We start from the raw sequence: 21,559 nt of genomic DNA, 5'->3' as shown, positions 1-21,559 counted from the left end.
TTATATATTCAGTCCTGGAACTGTGTCTGTCATGTGGTAGGTGCTCAGTAGATACTTGTGATTAGCTTAGAAATTAAATTAGTTGATGCATATAAAATACCAGATCATCTGATTGACACAAATCCAAAAAGTCAGGGAGACCTCTAGAAAGCTTAGGTATTGGCACTAGAATTATAAATTAGCCAAAATATACTAAACCAGAAGTGTTAAATCTTTTTTTTTTTTTTAATGCTAGGCATGACATATCAAAACCCTAGGGAATTAAGAAACAGAAACAGGAAATGCAGGAGATAAGTGCTTTAGTAGTCCTTGTTAATGAATAACAGCAAACACAGAGCAGGAAAAATCTAGATGTGTGACCTTCCCGAAATATATATTTTTTTACTCAAAAACTTTCAGCAGGCACCTACTAAATGTCAGATTCTGTATCCAGAAGCAAAGAAGCCCTAACAGGTTAGGGATGACGTCTCTTTGGGGGAACTAGGAGAGTAGAGGGTCCTATGTTCCATCCTGAAAACGGCTTCATCCTCAAAAGGTCTATTTTGAGAGTTTCATTAGATGGTGCTAGAGTCACCTGTTCTGGCTACGCTTACTTTATGAACAAGTCACCTGTAAGGATTTCATTGCATACAGAAAGCATGAAAGAAAGGTTCAAGTCAAAGCAAAACGTTGCCAAATGACACTTTTCACACTCTCTCCAGAGCTGACAACGCATTCAAAAGGCTCCATGTGTTAGAGTAATGAGGTTAAGAAGCTCTTCCACTAATACTCTAAGAACTACAGCAACACAATGAGCCAAACCTATCAGATGGACAAACCTCTCAGATGGACAGGACAGATAGTGTAAGGGTGATGGTCAAGTCTCTAGAGTACTTCGTTCAGCAGAGGGAGGTTCCAATCTAAGTCATCCGGTACAAGTTGGTCCCATGAAGTGAATTCTCAGTCACTTCCTAGTCTGATGTTCCCTACTGAGTGTGGGTGAGCCTGCACATCACAGAATAATCACATAGCAGGAATGAGACTCAGGTGCCCTCATTAGCAGCACGCCTCTGTTTCTGGATACTTAGGAAGAGTTGAAGGGTTCATCATGTGACTCTTAAGCCAGTGCAACTTCTGAGAGAAGGAGAGAGCTTGGGAGTGTCTGGCCTTTGCCCAAACCTTCTAATTAGCATCAGGTAAAATCGTTTATAAGAGAGCTCGGATGGCTTATCTCTTGTTACAGGTTATGCACAGTAGCTTTTATGATTGGAGAATTTTGGCTAAAACTGTGACAAAATCTCACATTGACAGTCTCCTTACCCAAGATTGTGCTGCTTAATTCTTAAAAAAAATGACAGTATAAATTAATGAACAGATTAGAGTACAGGCTTTGGAGTCAGAGAAACTGGGTTTGACTCTGAAATTAAAATGCATGGCTTTAAGTTACCTAAACTCTCAGAACCACGTTTTCCATATTAGTACCTTTGACATCTATTTTGTGAAGCTAAACTTCCACTAGACAATCAAACTTATGCTAAGTACTCAAACTATGATTTGTGCTAATTATTTTTAAAGCAGCCATGAAAAAAATGAAATGAATTTGGGACATCTAAAAGGTTGACAACATCATTTTCTTCTTCCGTATGAAACAAAATTATTTTAAATCAATTGGGAACATCTTTACTCCTAATCTAATGCTGTCGAGGCATTGCTTGCAGTTTATAAATTCAAAACAAAATAGCACTGTATGCAAAGTGTCAGGACCGTGCCTATTACTAAGGCTTCAAAACCTGCATTTCTTTCCCTCTTTGGCTTGTTCTTCAGATTTCCCTAATGGAACATTTCAAGGCAGTTCGAAGTTCTAGTGTAGAACCATGAAATAATTGAATTTCATGCAACTTTGATTCTAACCAGTCCCAGCTCCAAATTTAAGAAAGGGAAGAATAATGCCAATAAGTCCTATAAATGATCAATATCTGAAGCAGATTCAAATCCAAACTATTTATCCAGGACTTGCTACAGACAGGAAGCACATATGACATAGTCTGATCACATGCAGTCAAAATTAGGGGTGGAAATAATAGATGCCCAGTCTAGACCAGCAGTCTTTCCAATGTTTCCCTCTTCTCTATCTGTGGCCCCCCTAATATTATGGGGCCAACTAATATGACCTCACAAAGAGAAGGCTAAGGCTGCTCTAGTCACTTGCTGCTACCTAAAAGGACAAGTGGGCACGAGGGCGAAGGGGAGAAAAGGCCTACGTGTTTGTTTGTTCTGTTTGTCCCCCCAGCATCTTCATTATCATTTGATCGAAAAAGTGACTATTCATTTGGAGAAAAGTAGATCTAAGGACATAGTGTTCATATTTGCAAGTTGGAAAATACACATTGTTTGTTTCTGTTTGTCATGTTAATTTTTTTAACGTGATGATATATTAGTAAGATAGCTTCAGGCGTGTAAGAGCATCCTAATCTTGTAGATATTAACTTGATTGAGTCAAAGCTGTCCTTTCAATCAAGCCCCTAGATCTTAAGGGAGAAGTGGAAATAAATTACACAAAGATCTTGGCTGGTCATTTAAAACATATTTTTGTGTAGTTTTCTATCGACCTGAATAGAAACTTCTTTTTTAACTGTAAACTTCTTTTTTAAACCACTTTTGTAAAATGAAGTCAGATACTTTGAAATGAGTGTTAAACCAAAGCAAATTACAGCAATATGATAAACTGGGTAGAAACTTATTTTGATAAACATCAAGAAATACAAAGGAAAATTCAAAGCTGTGATTTTACCACCTGAATTAACTGTTGTTATATCCAGCTTTCCCCCATGCCTAAGTTTTATCATTGACTCAGTAAATCCCTATTTAGTGTCTGCTTGTCCAAGGCACTGTGCTAGGCACTTGGGAATGTATCTGTAAAGATGAAATACTTTTTGTCATTTTGGGGGCTTTTTAAAAATAAGGCGATAGAAATGACATGTATAAAAACTATTTTTTAATTTGTCATAAATACTATGTGAGGAAGTTATAGAAGGCACATTGGAGGATGTGATATTCAAACTTCCAATGAATAAGAATTAATAAGAAGAAGAGGCTGGGATGTGTGAGGACACTATTAGGTAAATAGCATGGTGTTATAAATTGCCTATTGTATTATGGTCTGCATTAAAATCCTCTCATGCCAATATTCTTCTATAGGAGGGGTGGGGAATCTTTTTTTCTGCCAAGGGCCATTTGGATATTTATAACATCATTTGCTTAATATAATTAACTTAATGTAAATTTATGTTGCTATGAAAAAAGCTCCTAGATTTATTGAATTTCGAGTCCCGCCTGTGGTTGCCTTGGCAGGGCCAGACCAAATGATTCTGGGGGCCTCATACAGTCTTCAGGCCAGACATTCCCCACCCCTGTTCTACAGCATAGGGATCCTTATTTCGTTATAGGAATCTGTTATGTGCAGCTTAAATACCAATCTTTTTTGATATTTTAGGTAGAGAATTAAGAAATAATGATCTAATTCATTCTTGTGCACACAACCTTAACAACTTGTGAGATGATTTCTTTAGGATACATTTAAATTCATAAGAATGGACTTGTTTACTCAAAACATATACACATTTTTAAAGATTTTTATAAAGCATATTGCCTAATTCATTCCAGAAAAGATGTGCTAGTTTATACTCCCACCAGAATTGTATGGGAGAATACATTTCTACACATGTTCAAGAACCCTTGGTATTATTCCTTCAAATTCTTGCCAATTTGATTGGCAAAGAGGTAAAAAAGCATTTCACTCTTTTTATTTGCATTTCTTTGATTTCTAGTGAAATTCAACATTAAAAATATTTTGAATTAGGCAGTGACACATTAGCTGTTTAGTTTTTAAGACTCAGAAATATACTAAATCAATGATGAGAAGTAACAATGAAAGAAGGTGTTCTGATTCCTATTTTTACTTTGCTATGTTTGGCTTGCTGGAGGAACAACCTATTTTATGGAGCAGGTGTTATAGGGAACATGGATACATTAAAACTGGATTTTCAATGGTTGAAAAGAATTTAGGGAGGATATATAAATTGAGAAACTTTTACTATAAATGCCACGATCTTTAAAAATTACAGAATGTCCTTATATTCCCCAAATTCCATACCTCTTATCAACTGTAATAAAGAAAATACTTTTAGGAATTCTACTTAAAAATATAGCCTCTACTTAATCCAAATGTTGCTCATACTGTATCCTATCTAATAAAAGAGTGATATGCAAATTGACCATCACTCCAACACACAAGATGGTCACCCCCATGTGGACACAAGATGGCCGGCAGGGGAGGGAACTTAGGGACAATCGGGCTGGCAGGAGAGTAGTTGGGGGTGATCACACTGGTAGGGGAGTGGTTGGGGGTGATCAGGCTGGCAGGCAGAGCAGTTGGGAGCCAGCAGTCCCGGATTGTGAGAGGGATGTCCGACTGCCCGTTTAGGCCTGATCCCGGGATTGGGCCTAAATGGGCAGTCGGACTTCCCTCGAGGGGTCCCAGATTGGAGAGTGTGCAGGCTGGGCTGAGGGACACACACACACACACACACACACACACCCCCATGCACGAATTTCATGCACCAGGCCTCTAGTCTATGATTAATTTCTTTAAGTGATAATGCTTTTTTTTTCCCTTTATTTTCCCCAAGGAAAAACTGGTCTACTTCCTGGATTGTCCTTTCAAGTCGAAAAATTGAATTTTACAAAGAATCCAAGCAACAGGCTCTGCCTAATACGGTGGGTAGTTTTCTGTTTCTATTGTTCATCTTTACAGAAATACCGTTGAATTAAACATTTGGACTTATATGCACAGCCCATGGACACGGGCAATAGGTAGTGAAGATCTGGGGGAGGTAAGGAGGGGGTGAAAGGAGGGGGGGATGGGAGGTATCTGTTATATTATCAACAACAAAAATATATTTTTAAAAAGTTTGGATTCAGTAAAACTCACACTAAAACCTCCAAGCTACTACCATCTGAAAGCAGATGGAGGAAATGGCTCAATAAACTTTTAATCAGATGAAGGGAAAATAGAACTTGGTGTCTGTTTTATTAAGTGGTGCATTTGGAGAATAATCACAAAATAAGATGAATAGTGAGTAGCTATCTGGTAATACGAAGGTAACCCTTTAAATTAAGGTGCCATTTATAAATGCTTTATTCTTATTTATGAAATGATCACTAAATGCAGCTACTTGCTCAAATAATGTATTATAAAGGGTGTTATAAAATGCATTAGTAATAAATGCTTAACGGATGAGACTATGGGAAGCTGTTTTAAAGAATATTATAAGACGTAAATCGTATTAAACCATGTATGTGCATCTTTAATACATGAATTTAAGTTGTTATCTAGCATGCTATAAAGTGCTTCACACATTAATAAATAATAATAAACTGTTTATAAATGGCACCTTAATTTAGGGTGCTACCAATGAGGAAACACTCTAAGTTAACAAAGTGATTTTTTATCTTAGTCTAGCTGGGACATTCACTATATCCCACTAACCTTTCCGAATATATCTATGACTCCATCTAATGGAGCTAACACAATTTCTGTATCCTCTGGTTATTACAAAGTGAAATTTGTAGGGTGTCTTGATTGTACCTGGAGGAGGGCCTCACATGTGCCCACAGGGATTTGACAGTGATAGTAAGTAGGAACAATTTTGTGTTAGTTACTGGGACAATTCAACCTCTAAACCTTGCTGCCCAAACGCCAGTGCTGCCACAGGATGTAGGAGACAGTGGGCAGGCAGCGTATCTGACAGCCTCCTGATTAGGAAGGCCTGCAGGCAGGAACCCACCTGCCATACCCCATCGGCCTGATGGGCGGCAGGGAAAGGGGTGCCTGGCAGGAGTCAACCACAATGAACTAATTTGTATTTGGCAGGTAATGAAACGATGGAAAGTTCTTTGCTTTCCAGCCACTAGTCGTGTATGCTATGTAATCCTCTTTAAATAGGAAATAGAAAATCGTTTGCTAGGAGACGTTTTTATTTAAAGGAGAAGATTTTAGTAAGAACAAAAGGTAGCATTTGGCCTGCTCCTGATAATTGCAATAGCCTTTATCCCCAAGTGGCTTGCTGATTTTGGAATCTCGGTGCAGTCCAATCTGTAAACTAATTATGAATAAATTAAAAATATATCTCAGCCCTTTTTATTTTTAATTCAAACTGCCTCAGAAATTCGTTTTAGGGTTTTGTTTTTTTATTTTTTGGCCACAGTAAGATAATCTTTTTAAGAAAAATAAAGTATCCCTAAGGGCCAGGCACAAAACAGCCCCCACCCCCTCACAGGCCCTTTGTCTCCCCTTGAATGAGTTCTAAGGGGAAGGAAGTTAGTCAGGGAGGGCGGCCGCTTGCCTAACTGAGTTGGGCTGCTGAGAGGATGATCTTCCTCCTCCCTGGTGACCAAATCCCACTGGGGCAGAGTTTATGTGAATGTGCTTGGAAAATGGGGGTGATTTGATTCCAAGTTGAAGCATTTGGTTTATATTTATTATTTTAATCTCTTTGTATGAGAAGATCATTATCAGCTGTTTAATTTTAAAGCTCCCTTTTACATTATAGGAAAACCTTGCAAGTCAGCTCACTAATCTCATGCCTCCAGTTCAGCCTTCGAAATTGTTATACATTGACAATAGATTTTCCTTGAAGAAACTTGTTAACAGGTTTTGGTGGTTGTTTGGCAGTCCCTACTGATGACTTCTGGCCCCGTTTTCAATGATCTTACGGTTTCTCCTGGGCAATCATTGTCTTCAAAGGGAATTTAGGGCAGGAACCAACTGTGCTCTGTGGTAATTGGGGGAGAGAATTACAGATTCGTGTTTGTGCTGCATGAATTGTCTTGCTAGTCAACTTCTTGGATACATTTCTAACCAAGTATTAAAGGCCTAGTGGGATAGCCCACATTTCCCAATTCCAGCCTCAGAGAAACGATACGATGATTGCCAGGCCTTGATTAAAGATGCTGTGGTTTTGTTTTGAAAGAGATTTATGCCCCAATTTCTGAATCTTTCTTGTGCCCCCTTACACATGCCCTGGTGTTGTTCATGTGCTTCTGGGGAAAAGGCTGTCCTTCCTTCCAAGGGGTCAGTAGAAATTGCCTGAGTATGTGCAGATGTGGTTTAAAAGAGTAAGTGGCATTTTAATCTTTACAGGAATGCTCTTTGAATGCTAATGCAGTGGTGAACTAAGCAACAAAGTAGCTAGGAGCAGGACTTTGAAGTTCAACCACAGTGAACTCCATTCTAGTTTTGCCATTAGGAGCTGACCGTTACTCAACTTCTCTGAGCTTTGGAATCCTCATCTCTAAAATGGGGATAGTGTTATCTGCCAGCATAGTTAGTAAGGAATGGAATTAGTTAATAAAATAAGACACATAGTAACCATAAAATACGTACTATATTCTATGATAATGTACTCTATTAAATATATGAATATATTTATGATGTTCTATAGTACATCACTTAGAAAATTATTATAACTCAATTGTTCCCCTATGTTAGTTTTACAATTGAACTGATTCAGACACGTACAGAAGAGAAAATCTATTAATTCAAGTTTCACCAGTATGTACATCCTCCAAGAAGACAAATATATATACTCATAGGCAGCATAAAATATTGTGTCTGAGCACTGAATAATTCTGAAAATGAAGCCATCCCTCCATTCGAGGCTTTAGATGTAACCTCCTGCATGTCCATATACATTTTCCTTCATTGACTCTTCCCCTTAAGGTGTTCACATTTAATACAGAATGTCACAAAATGTTGTGCCTGATACCACATTCCATGTTTGGCAATTTTTCATTCTCACTGACGTTGTTTCAGTTCATTATCATGTCACATTTTTATTGAAAGTTGCCCTTCCCCTGAAAATAGACACAGAATCACTTTTACTGGTGTTTGCAAATTAGACATTCTTAGGCTCTGCACCCCCTCCCCCCCCCCCCCCCCCCGCCCCGGGAATTGAGTCCACAACCTAGGCAGGAGCCCTGATCTAGACCAGAACTACTGGCTATCTTTTGGTGCAAGGGATGTTTAACCAACTGAGCCAGGCTATTTATCTCTTTTTAAAAGGTAATTTATTCATTTTATTTTTAAAATATATTTTTAATTGATTTTAGAGATGAAGAGAGGAGAGAGAGATAGAAACATCAGTGATGAGAGAGACTCATTGCTCACCCTGACTGGGAATCAAACTGTGACCTCCTGGTTTGTCGGTTGGCGCTCAACCACAGAGCCATGCAGGCCTGGCTATTTTTTCTCCTACCGCCATTTATTCCCCCCATACCCTCTTCCCCCTCCCGACAATCACCCCCCCCCTCCCGACAATCACCACACTGTTGTACTGTTGTTTGTGTCCATCTCTCTTTTCTCTCTCTCTCTCTCTCTCTCTCTCTCTCTCTCTCTCTCTCTCTCTCTCTCCCCCCCCCCCCCCCAATGTATATGCTTTTGCTGTTTGGTATTTTAATTTATTCTTTTTCTTTTTTTTGACACCACTAGACATTATTCTCTTTTATAGAGTCAATGTTGGTTTCCATTTGCCCAATATTTACAATGTTCTTTGCTATTTATTTCTTCCTGCATCTTAGACCTTCCTTCTAGGATCACTTTTCCTTCTGTTTAAAGTGTATTCTGAGAAATTCCTGTAGTCAGGGTCTTGTGGTGACAATCTGTCTCAGTGTCTGCTTGTTTCTAAATGTCTCTATTTCTCCCTTAGTCTGGAAATATATATTCTCTCTGGATATAGAATTTTCAGTGGGCAGTGGTTTTCTTTTATCACATCTAATATATCATTCCACTGTGTGTGTGTGTGTGTGCATATGTTTTGTTTGTTTGTTTTTTGAAATTTGATGTTTGTCCTTATATTTGAGTGGACTCAATATCATTTTTTACTGAAGTCAGACTTAGAAGTAGAAACTTTCAGAGAGGACAGCTTATGTCTCATGACAATTTGTTCCTGACATTTTTCTTTGACCTCTTTCATTCTCTTAGCAGAAAGTTTAACATATTCTTTAGCCTCTTTCTCATTTTACGCAGTGCATTGTTTCTTCAGAGCAATACACCGTTTGTGTTGCAGTACACGTGGAGTAACAAGACGCTGAATCTTGGGCGCTTTGGTCTGAGGTTCCTACTGTCTTTGTATAGGGGCTTTCTCACAGCATATTGGCGACATAGTCTTCTTTAGAGATAGAAAAGTTTGCGGATTCTGCTAGCTCTCTTGGGCCCCAGGCATTGAGGCACAGTAGTATCAGTGAGACCAGAAATATCTTTCTACTCCTCTTTTAAACACGAGTACATTAAAAACACTGAGATTGGCATCCACAATGCAATCATGAACAGATTTGCACTTTCTCTCTCCAGTCCACCTTGGTCTATAAGAGGAATGCCCCTTACCCAGCAGCAATCAGACACTCTCTTCTATGGGGAAACCTTATGTGTCATCCCCACCACTGATTTCAACCACATAACCCTTCCATTCTTCACCCAGAGCGTCAGCAGCAACTTCTGTGGCCATACACTTCTCATAGAAGGTACAGAGTGAGTATTCATCATCCACGTCAATGAGTTTCTGGCAGCCTGTGGCCAGGAAAGCAATGCTCAGTTTCATTCCTGAAGCAGCCAACTGCCTCTGAGGTGCCACAAAAAAAGAGCACCACTGCTTTCTGTCATTTGTTACTATGATCAAGAAGTTAACTGCTTGTCCACAGTTTCACCATGATGCATGCAGATGTAATCTCTTTTTACTAGTATTTCCCCTGCCTGGATTGTTGGGCCTCTTAAAATCATGTATAACTGCCATTAATATTTTTTAGGAAATTCCCAGATAATATCTTTTCAAATGTAGCTTATTTTATATTCTCTCTTTTTTATTTTTTTTTAAGCCTTTAGTTAAACCTATGTTAAGTTTGCTCACTCTATTCTCAAGATGCTTTACATTCTCCTTTTTTCTATGTTTGTCTTTCTGAACTGAAATTTCCAAATAATTTATCTTGTTTTATATTCTAATTAATTAATTCAGTTTCCCTTTGTGATAAACATTGTTTTCATTTCAATTATTGTAATTTTCATTTCTAAAATTTACTTTGTCTTTTGTTATAGTTGCTTGCAACTATAACAAAAATCTTTTTTTCTTTTTAAATTGGGAAGCAGTGTTTTATATTCTGTCCTGTGATTCTAACATCAGAAGCTGTGATCTCTTTCTGCTGGTTCTCACCCATATTACTTTGTTTCCTTTATGTCTGGTCATCTTTGCCTGTGTGCTAATCATTGTTATTGAAATATCATGGGAGATTCTCTGAGGCCTAGAATAAATATGTCCTATTCCAGACCATTTTGCATTTTTCTGAAGGGGTTTGGGACACTCCCAGTGATTGATTAGCTCAATCTAGGCTAACAGTTTAAACCTCTTAGGTTATCCTATATAATAAAAGCCTAATATGCTAAGTGTCCGGTCATCCATTCAACTAATCAAAGTGTAATATGCTAATGATATGCTAAGGCCACTCAACTGCTTGCTAGGATGTACACTGACCACCAGGGGTCAGACAGTTGACTGGATGACCAGTTGCTATGACGTGCACTGACTACCAGGAGACAGATGCTCTGACTGGTAGGTAGCTTGCTGCTGGGATCTGGCTGATCAGGACTGAGTGAGATGGGCCAGACATTCCCTGGAGCCTTCCTGTGGTCTTTCCCTGGCTGGCCAACCTGCATCCCTCCCTGGCCCCAATCATGCACTGGTGGGGTCCCTCATCCTGGCCTGCTCCCTCTTGCAATCCAGGACCCCTCAGGGAATGTTGGAAAGCCGGTTTCAGCCTGATCTTGCAGGCCAGGCCGAGGGACCCCACTGGTGCACAAATTCGTGCACTGGGCCTCTAGTACAGGGGTGGGCAAACTTTTTGACTTGAGGGCCACAATGGGTTCTTAAACTGGACCGGAGGGCTGGAACAAAAGCATTGATGGAGTGTTTGTGTGAACTAATATAAATTCAAAGTAAACATCATTACATAAAAGGGTCCGGTCTTTTTTTTCAATAGTTTTATTCATTTCAAACGGGCCGGATCTGGCCCGCAGGCCGTAGTTTGCCCACGGCTGCTCTAGTATGTACATAATAGGAGGGCTACAGCTGTGCTATAATTTCTGAGACAGAATTAGTCTTTACTCTTTGTTGTTTTTTTTTCTTCTATTACATTGCTCATATACAAAGGCAGTCTTCTTTATAATCCCTTGGGATTGGAGAAAAGCAACACATTTAATATTGGTTCTTTATCATTAAAAAATATCTTTATATTGATTTTAGAGTGAGGAAGGGAGAGGGAGAGGGAGAGAGAGAGATAGAAACATTAGTGATGATAAAGAAATATCAATTGGCTGCCTCCTGCATGCTCCTGACCTGGGACCCAGCCCACAACCCAGGCAAGTACCCTGACATGGAATTGAACCCTTGACCTCCTGGTTCATGGTTGGATGTTCAACCATTGAGCCACACCTGCTTGCCAGGCAGTTCTCTTTTTATCTTTTCCAAAGACTCTCAGGCAGTACTTTTCCCATTATTCTGTAAGCTCAACTGACCTAAATTCAAATGTAGAATATAAACAAACTAGATATCCGGTGCACAAAAATTCGTGCACTCTGGGGGAGGTGATCCCTCAGCCTAGGCTATGCCCTCTCGCAGTCTGGGAGCCCTCAGGGGATGTCTGCAGGGAGTGGGCCTAAGCTGCAGTCTGGCCTCCCTTTCTGGGAGGTGACTGGGTAGGCTGATCAGGGGAGGGCACCGGCTGGCAAATGGCCAGCCTACCCCCAATTGCCCCTCCACTGCCACTGGTTGCCACTCGCCCCCCTATTCGTCATCCCCTCCCTCTGCCCACTGGCATGCACCTTGGTGGGCCTGGTGCCACCTGCTTGCCGCCCCCGCACCCCCATTGTTCCACTGTTTGGGCGATTTGCATATTACCCTTTTATTATATAGGATGCCCTCAGGCAAAGGGCAGTATGTTCACTTGATATGCACTTTTTCTCTCTGGGTTTAGAATCCCACCTCCAAAAATTATTTTCAGTTCTACTTCCACTATCTTTTCAGCCTTTTGTTCTTTTGGGGGGGATTGGGGGAGGGAAGGGGGATATAGTGAAAATACATTCCCTCCTTCCCCAAAGAAGCTTGATATTGTAGATGGGATACAAATTAAACTAAAATGATATGAAATTATATGAATGATAGGGAAAGGAGACAAGAGTGTACTGTTTTAGATAGGGTAGTCTGGAAACACCTCTTTGAATTGATATTTGAGCAGAGCTGAATGAAAACGGAGGGAACCTTGGAGGAATCCCAGAGAAGGATGGTCCAGGCAGAACAGCAAGTTAGAAAAGTCCAGAAACTTAATGTGCTTGGCGTTTGGGAAAGAAGGGAGAAGGCCAGGGTGCTTAGAGCACAGTGAGCCTGGGTGAAAAGATTGTGGGAAAATCAGCCCTTTGTTCTTTAAGGCAATTTAAAAAAAAATCCAGCAATTTTCATTGTTTTTAGTTGGAGAGTTGATCCAGATAACATAGTTTCTCATTACAGTTTACCTCACTTTCATTTAAATATGCAGTTGGTTAATCAAGTTTGTGCTATTTATATAAGCCTTGGTAGGAAAAGGCTTCATAAGAATATGTATTGAAATCCTACAATGAACAGCTTGCTCGTTAGGGCTACATATAAGGCACAGAGATATAATCAGGAATAATCAAGATACCGTCTTTGCTTTATAGCATCTCTGCCAAAAAAAAAAAAAATAGATTGAGATGAAATAAGAAACATAGAAGAGGTGTTGTTTTCTGTTTGTTTGTTTTTTGAGATTTAAAGGAGAGAGAGCTCACATCTGTGAAAATTTGAATTGGGCCTTGAAGGATGGTTATAATTTCAATATGAGGATGTGTAGGCAGGGAATTTCAGTGGAGTAAGAAATATGAACAATGTCATGAAAGAGAATGGGCAAGGTCTTTGTGCTAAAAAGAGGAATACTTTATTTTCCAGTTTCGTTGGAAGATTGATTAAAAGAAAAGGACTGAGAAAAGTGCCATGGGCTGAGATTTGCTATCAGGGACAAACCTTTAATAAGGTGTATTTAGTCCCCAGACATCTTCACCCTGTAATAATCTATCATAGCTATTCCTTATTAAAAAACATGTTTTTATTGATTTTAGAGAGAGAGAAGAAGGGAGAAGAATAGAGAAATAGAAACATTGATGAGAGAGAAATATCAATCTGCTGCCCCATACTGGGGATCAAGTCTGCAACCCTGGTTCATGGGTCAACACTCAACCATTGAGCCACACTGGTTGGGCATAGCTTTTATTATTTTAACAAATATATATTGAACAGAAGTATGACTAGGTGTTATGTGCCCAGGCCTACCATGAGGAAAAGTCAAAGAGGAAGTCGATTAATCTAGGATCAAGGCTTCCTCTCATTTAGACCAAGAGCAAAACTGTTGCTCAGAAGCACCTTCAGTGTTATTTGTTTCATCTGGTGCTAGAGAAGTCCTAAAGAAACAAAAGTTGTCAATTTGATGTATCCTCTGAGGTCTTTACTCACACGTCCTGCGTTTTTTCAGGTACATGTACCTATTTTAGTATCAGTGGAGTATGTCCAAGGCTTCAGCACTTCATTTGCAACTTGCCTCCTAATTACCTGCTGTACTTTGAGAATTTAGAGCTTGTTTGATATGGAGTAGACACCTGACTCAAGCCGTAGGATATGACAAAAAACTCATTCCTGGTTAAAAAACAAACCTCATAAGAACAAAACAAAACCAAAAAAAACACCCATTGATTGATTACCTCATGAAGCTCTGTAATTTAGCGCATCCACTAATTTATCTATTCTATGAACAATTAACTCCTAACAGGTGTCCCACAATGTGGTTTTAAATCCTAGAGAGATATCTAGATGAATAATATATGATTTCTGCTCACATGTGCAGTGCTGCACCCTACTAAAATAAACACATTGTGCAAAGTACATTTCTAGTTTAAGAAATGTCTCCACACCCACCAAAACTCAGACCAAATGCACCTTATTCTCAGCAATCAACTGTTTCTGTTTCATTTATCACAGAGTACTCTCAGAAAACTTAGTGTCACTTTTAACATAAATTCAAAAGCACTATAGACATTAAAGGGAATATTTATCACCTAAAATTGTAAGGTTCTGAAGTCAGTATGTTCAATATGAAGCCCACATGTTAATTTGGTATGTAACTTTTTTGTGTGCTACTTTTATGTTTTTTACTTTATATCATGCTATTACTTTTAGAGGCCAATACTGGAAAATTTTACTTCATATGACGGAAAACTTTTTAAGGCATTTAATAAAGCCAATAATAATAATAATAATAATAATAGCAGTAATAATAATAATAAATTAATATCAGAGGTCTCATTGAAACGTTTTGTTTGCTGTTTTAATATTATTTACTTCCAATCAAAATAATAAGCACAATCATTAATTAAATAATGTAATACATCCAGTGCTCATTCACTGTAGTATGTCTTTAATAACAAAATGGACTTATTTATGGGAGTAAAATGATGAGATTTAGCAAAAAGATGAAAATAGTTTCCATCAGAAAGCTATTCATGAATTATTGAGTGGTCTGTGCAAAATGAATCTGAAATGATTCTATCTTTGTAAAGTGAGTGTTGAGCCCTTATTCAGATCCCTGCTGAAAAAGACCATAAAAAATGGAAGGGCAAACAATAGATCTACCAACCTTAGCCTAATGAAGGCATTTTAAATCTCTCTTTAATATTTTAATTCTCATAATGATAGTGCTCTGGCAAAGTCAGTGTGGTTATCATTGGGCAGTTTATTACAATAGCCATAGTTTGCCCTATTATATGGCCTCAACATACATTTAAAAATTAGAAAAGCATAATAGTTGAAAATCTAGAAGACAGTTGGTGGAGATGTAAAACAAGTAAGAAGAAAAATAAATTAAATTCTAGTATTTTATGTACATAAACTTGGTAAGGAGAAAAATGAAATCAAGTGATCTATATCACTATAAATGAAGCCATGTTCTCTGGTTATACTTTTCTCAGGATTTGGCCATTAACCACAATAAATTTTGTATCTTATGTAATTTTTAATAACCACAAAAATCTATGAAATTGATAAGATGCTTTATAAATGGATAATAGCTTACTGTCCAATAAACCTCACCTTAGGGTCTCTCAGAAAACTATTTTAATTATGAAGCTTGACTCTCTGTGGTTTATCATTTTGGTCAATGCAATGCATCTGATTTAGTGCTTGCATTTCTCTAAGATAAAAGAGACTTTTACTCCACAGTGCACTTCTTAATTTACTGAATATGTGTAGTTAGTCTTTCTTAAAAATTCTCTACTAAGTTGAAATGTGCTCAGAAGCAGTATATCTCATTAGGTAGAAATAGGGGTTTCTAAGTCAGAACACCTGAGTGAGGAATCACAGCTTCACATTGTATTTGTTGCTATAATCCTTGGAGATCCTGACTGCAGTTTGGGGTTAATAAGAGTAACTACATCTTATAGCTATTTCGAGGTTATATGAGAAAATGGACGTAACATACTTTGCAAATAGCAAAAGATAATAAATCTTAATTATATTTGCTATTATTAATGTTATTACTACATGAAGCAATAGAGTATAGTGGTTAAGACAACAGGCTTTGGACCAGATAGAATTTGAGATTCAAATAGCCGAACTGCCACTTAATGGCAGTATATTTAAAATCTCTGTCCCAGTTTTTTGTTTTGTTTTGTTTGCTTGTTTGTTGTTCATTTGTTTTAACAATAAAATAAAGATTTGTCAGGTAGCAGAACACTACCTGCTGTACAAATACAATCCAAAATTTTTGCAAAACCTCATTTTTACCGATACTGCAGGAGAGCTATTCATCTCTGCTGCAAGGAAAGTAACAATTGTCTCAACCCCGATTCCTTTGAAAACAAAGCCTGAATTAAGTATCCATGATTTATTTGGGAGGCCTGAATCCAGACACAAAGGGTGCAGAAAAAGGAAGAGAGGCAGGAAATGCTGGGAAATAGTAGAGGGGATGTGCTACCATGCTGGCTACTACTCTACAGAGAGTCTCAGACACAGAGGATATTGAGCAGGGGCAGAGGAAGAAGAAGGTTTTATCTGCCATGTTTCTTCCTGCTTCCTTTTGGTTAAAGTTTATCATCCAGTCTTCACTTCCTGTGTCCTATGGACTCTGGGTACCCCCTTGGATGGCTACTCAGAAAGTCAGAACCTACACTCTGTAAGGAGGCATTGATTTCATCTGATCTGGAAGTGGTTGGGAAGCCAAAAGCCTGTCTGCACTTTGGCAGCCAGGAGGGAGGGCTTAGCATTCCAAGGGAGTGACTGACTGGCCGTCTTCAGGAAGTGGGACCACATGGGTCCAATCAGGACTGGTCATCTAGAGGGACAGCTGAGGCGGACAGGGTAGAGTAGGATCTAAGGAAGGACTCTGAGGGGGCACCTGAGGCATCAACAATGTGCCCAGGCTACTTACTGTGCAGAATTAAATAGGTCTTTTTGCACAATAAATGTAAGTCAATAGTAGACTGACTAGAAACTATTATATTTATTCTAGCAAGTTTTTGATTCAGCAGTAAAATCAATAGGTGTTTATTACTTGAAAAGGAGAGAATACTTTCTCCTTAAAACAAACAAACAAATAATCCAAACACATAATATTCTAGTGTCCCAAATCACTAACAGAGATTTGCTTTTATGAAAATCTGGGTTGATTTGGTCTTGTAATGTACTGAGAAATTTTACTGTAGAAACAATTTCAGTTATTATTAAACTCATTTATATTCATATACATAAAACCCACATCTTACCCTCAAAGTATCCTCTTCTATCTTGACAGTGGATATACTTTAGACATTAATAAGATCAGGTATCCATTCAGCACTATTTCCTAAATCATTTTTCCCAAATGAAAATTTATAAGTGAGTTTTCTCCTCCTCCATGAATGATTTTCCAGAATCAAAACCAGTTATGTGCTAAAACTTAATTCCTCTAAATAGATTTTGTGTTTCATGTTTCAAACTGATAAGGACAATCTGAGTCTATATTCTGGAATAGCAATTAATCCAAAATAAAAAATGGTAGCTAATATCCTGTTTCATAAAATTTGAGCCTTGTCTTTTTTTTAAATGCATCTAATAATAATGGTGTGACAATGAGTGGCCCAGTGATTTGTTGTCCACACACATATCCAATCTTCATCCTGGAAAATACCATCAAGTGAAAGAGCATCTGGCCTCTTATATTTTCTTAATATACATTAAAAAGCCCCAAATATCCCATAGAGAAAAATGGGAAATTTAGTCCCAAAGGTTTAATCTAAGTCAGAGAAAAATACATTATAGAGAGAATACCCTGTCAGCTATTATTGGGATATGATAAAGATGGACTAAGAGAATAATAAAAATCAGAAATGGACAAGACCTAGGATCAATTTTTAATGACTTCACATTGTTTCCACAATGAGGTTTCTATGTTTTATTGTCCAGAAGCAGTAACTTTTAAATAATTCTATTTAAATATTTTTAAATGAGTCATTTATATTTTTTTTACCCCAGAAGAAATGTGCACTCTTAGGTTTAATTCCATATTTAGTCAAATTTTTAAAAGTATATTTTTATAATGATGTACAATTTGATCCATTGGCATCATGTAGTTCATTAGCAGAGTTTTTCTTGTGTTTTATATTTTATTGCTGTAGAATCAAAAATATGTTTTTTTATTAAAGGATTCTTTAATTTCAAGCTTCTTTAATAAAATCTTGTTGGTCTTCCAAATAAATTCTGTGACTCTTGTGAATAACTTATTTCAATGTTTGATAATGCTTACAAACTAAAAATGTTTCCTTATAATAAAGCCTACTCCCTAAAGTTGTTTGAGCCTGGGTCTTTCTGCATTAGCTTTATAAAAATCAATTACTGATCAGGATTTTTTTTATGTAGTCATATATCTTACTTTAGTTTTTCTTTTTGAAGCAAATATGTATTTATCTGCTTGAATATTATTCAGGCCACTTTACCTTTTTCTGGAACACTTTTAAATTCACCCCAAATCTCTATCATTTGCTTTGATTGTGCCATATAAGATCAATTCCTATCAAAGGTCAGTATAAATTGGAATATTGTACTTTTACTTCTTATGTACTTCTCATTTTGTGAGCTACCACTCTGGGATGTATTATTTAGTTTTACTTATTAATACATTGGAATGAATCTGGAAGTGTCCAATTGTAATATCCATGATGTTCATAAATTTATTCAATAGTTAACAAACATCTGTTGAGTGCTTATTTTGGCCACTTTGCTAGATTTGGGGAAAATAAAGAAGTATTATAAGATAAACCCAGATTGTTCTCTGGTTGTATAGATCTGGGAAAGAGACACACCAAAAGTAGTTATAATGTGTAGGTAACAAAAATAATTGTAACAAAGTGTGTTTCAGAGTAGGGGAAATGCTGGGAAGGAGTGAGCAACTGTGCCTATAGAGACAAAGGAGAGCTTCATGGCGATTACATTGGAATTAAACTGTAAAAATGAGCAGGAGTGGAGCAAATGGCAAACAAGGAAAGTGGATTGAAGAAAGATAAATGTGTTTCAGATAAAAAGCGTGCATGTGCACTCATATCACCAGTGTATAAAGTAGTGAAAGCATCTTGCAGTTTGGGAACTGCCATGAATTTAGCATAGTTGGTGTTTAGAAGAATGAGGGAATAAATGGAATAGAGAAGAATGTTTGGGGGATGATGAAAAGGTGCCTGTATGCCCTCCTAAGGCATTTGTATGTTATTCCGTTTTCCAGAAGAAATAGGGTGAGATTTATGGTTTTTAAAAAAATTGACTTATCTCAGAGGGAACAGCAAGCAGAAGAACTCAGATGAGAAAAAAAGAAGAGCTCAAATGAGGTTGAGGTCCTGGGATGACGAAGATGGACACAGTTCTGGAATTCAGGCTTTGTACCTTTGGCTGTGAATGGTGAGAGAAGGGAGAATTCAGAAGGTGAAGAAAGTGAAATGGAAAAAGCGATGACTAACCATGCAAGCAAGGAAAGGGGGCAAGTCTGAAAAGAAGACAGTGATTTCACTGACGTGTCTGTGCTATATCCTAGTGGCAGTGTTGACCTTAAACAAATGGACAACCAAGTATTTATTCAGAAAAATGGGTTTAGTTGGGAAAAACAAAGAATTGCAATTTAGAACATGCATTCTAATGGTGAACCACATACAAGTCAAAAAAAAATCAAAGGAGAGGGAAGTTTTTTTATGGACTTGGAAGGGGCTATTGTAAATAAATAGTTTGTTTAAGGAAACTTAAAGTTTGAAGTATACTGACTTTTATTTTTATTTTTAAATTATTATTTTTATTTTTAATTACAGTTGGCATTTAGTATCATTTTGTATTAGTTTCAGGTGTACAGCATAGTGGTCAATTATATAATTTACAAAATTTTGTCCTGATAATTCTGGTACCCACCTGGTACCATACATAGTTATTATAAAATTATTGACTATATTCCCTATGCTTTACTTTACATACCTGTTTTGTAACTGTTTTGTAACTACCAATTTGTCCCACATAATCACTTCACATTTTCATCCAGCCCTCCAATCCTCTTCCCATTTGGCTGCCCTCAGTTTATTATTTCTATCTGTGAGTCTGTTTCTGTTTTGTTTGCTTATTTTGTTCTTTGGATTCCACATATAAGTGTTATACGGTATTTGTCTTTCTCTATCTGACCCATTTCACTTTGCATAAGTCCATCCAGGCTGTCACAAATGGTAAGTGTAATGACTTTTTATTGGCTGAGCTGTTACTGGACAAGGAGGAATCTTTTCTTCCTCCTGCTGGAGATGCAAGATGAGTCTCTTCCTGTTGGGGTCAGTTGTGTGCATTGAGTGACACCTGTGAGAGTTCTCCCTTCTAGCCTCCTGACTCCATTTTAAATGAATTTTCTGTTTATTAATTTTCTCAGTACTTAGTTAGAAAATATAGTTCTGCCACATAAGAACGAGCTGAGGTTCAGAAGAACGCTGAAGGAGTCAACATGTTATAAGTAATGGATCAGACACAGGCAAATCTAAAACCCATAGGAAGTGTGTAGACTATGAGGAATAATGAAGGCCTAGAATAGTAAGCCAAGGATTGCCAGCACTTACAAGTCAGTGAAAACAACAACAACAATAATAACAACAGAGAAGGAAGGGGATAAAGGGTGAAAGAAGAATCTGGAAGAAGATGCCTGATAGGTCCAAGGGGCATCCAACTCCCAGCCAGGTTAGAATGTACTTTCTTTAATGAGAACAAAGCAGTCAAGGTTGAAAGAACATGATCAATATTTCTTATAACTATAGCTAGTCTCCAATATTCTATTTGTGCCCTTAACAGAATAAGCTGGTATAGAGTTAGGAACTAGAAGGAAAAAAACATACAAAAAAAAACAAAGAAAAGCTTGTGCCTCATTTCCTCTGAGACAAAACAGGACATGTCTGTGAGTTGTCTATGCAATGGACAGCGCTGACAGGCCCAATTACTTTAATGTTTGCATATGCCACTGTTATCCCAAGCATGGAAGTTCATTAGATAGGTGGACCAGAGTCACAGACCCACATTCATAATTCTGGGAGCCAAGAGGGAGAATGAGAAATGATAGCAGAATGAGGAAATAAGAAACATGAACTTTTATTTTTGGACTTAAAAAGGTCATAAAGGGAGTTAGTAGGAGGAAAGGGTAGATGTAGGAAAGAGCCCATGGATATGTTGTGATTAGGAACTTGGGTCTTGGAGTCAGAAACAAGTGAATACATACCTCAGCTCAGACACTGATTAAGTGTGGGAGCTTATGTAAGGCACTTGCCCACTCCCTGCTTGAGTTTCTTCACATGTAAGTTAAGGCAATAATAACTTCACATTGTTGTAAAGAATACATGAGAAATTGATATAAAACTTCCAGAGGGCAAGACGTATAGGAATTTATCAAAGTTTATTTTGGTTGGTTTGTTCATTTTGATCACACAGGCTAACCAGGAAAGTGGGAAGAATTGTGAGTGTTCTAACACCAGGGCTGACCTCTGTGAATTAGGGGAAAATTTGATGGGCTCATTTGAAAGAGAGAACAGTGTCATGAGACTGTGACCAGGAACACATAAAAAGTTTGACAAGTTTCGTGACATTAGACTTGGCAATGGTTTCATGGATATGTTAAATGTCCTTATCATAACAATAAAAAAAAGTTTTGCTAAGTAAAGACAGAAGCCTATTTGAAGAAAGCAGTCATTTGAAGAAAGTGTAATGTTATTACTGAGTAGTCAAAAGTTATTTTTCCAGAATTAGGGAGCACAAGGAAGATTGTATAACAATAAAAAGTGAATGAAAGAGAGGAATGGACCATTGAATGCAGGACAGACACAGACAGACAGACTGACACTGATGGGGAGAGAGGCTGATGTGGCTGCTGAATCAGGAACATAGGCCTG

General features: G+C 37.8%; 1 protein-coding gene and 1 pseudogene across 2 annotated transcripts in view; one reads left to right on the top strand and one right to left on the bottom strand.

Moving 5' to 3' along the window:
* Positions 1-21,559, top strand: part of ARHGAP15 (Rho GTPase activating protein 15) — a 676,830-nt gene that overhangs the window by 114,526 nt on the left and 540,745 nt on the right. The window contains exon 5 of the mRNA XM_081095909.1: positions 4,668-4,755. Coding sequence (XP_080952035.1) covers positions 4,668-4,755 — 88 coding nt within the window. The remainder of the gene's footprint in view (positions 1-4,667; positions 4,756-21,559) is intronic.
* Positions 8,910-9,654, bottom strand: LOC308521953 (small ribosomal subunit protein eS6-like; annotated as a pseudogene). The gene has a single exon. The product of its transcript is annotated as a small ribosomal subunit protein eS6-like (transcript).

Source organism: Myotis nattereri, assembly GCF_964212035.1.
Source record: "Myotis nattereri genome assembly, chromosome: 7".
NCBI lineage: Eukaryota > Metazoa > Chordata > Mammalia > Chiroptera > Vespertilionidae > Myotis > Myotis nattereri.
The sequence above is the reverse complement of the archived record's forward strand: the minus strand, read 5'-3'. Positions and strand labels throughout refer to the sequence as shown.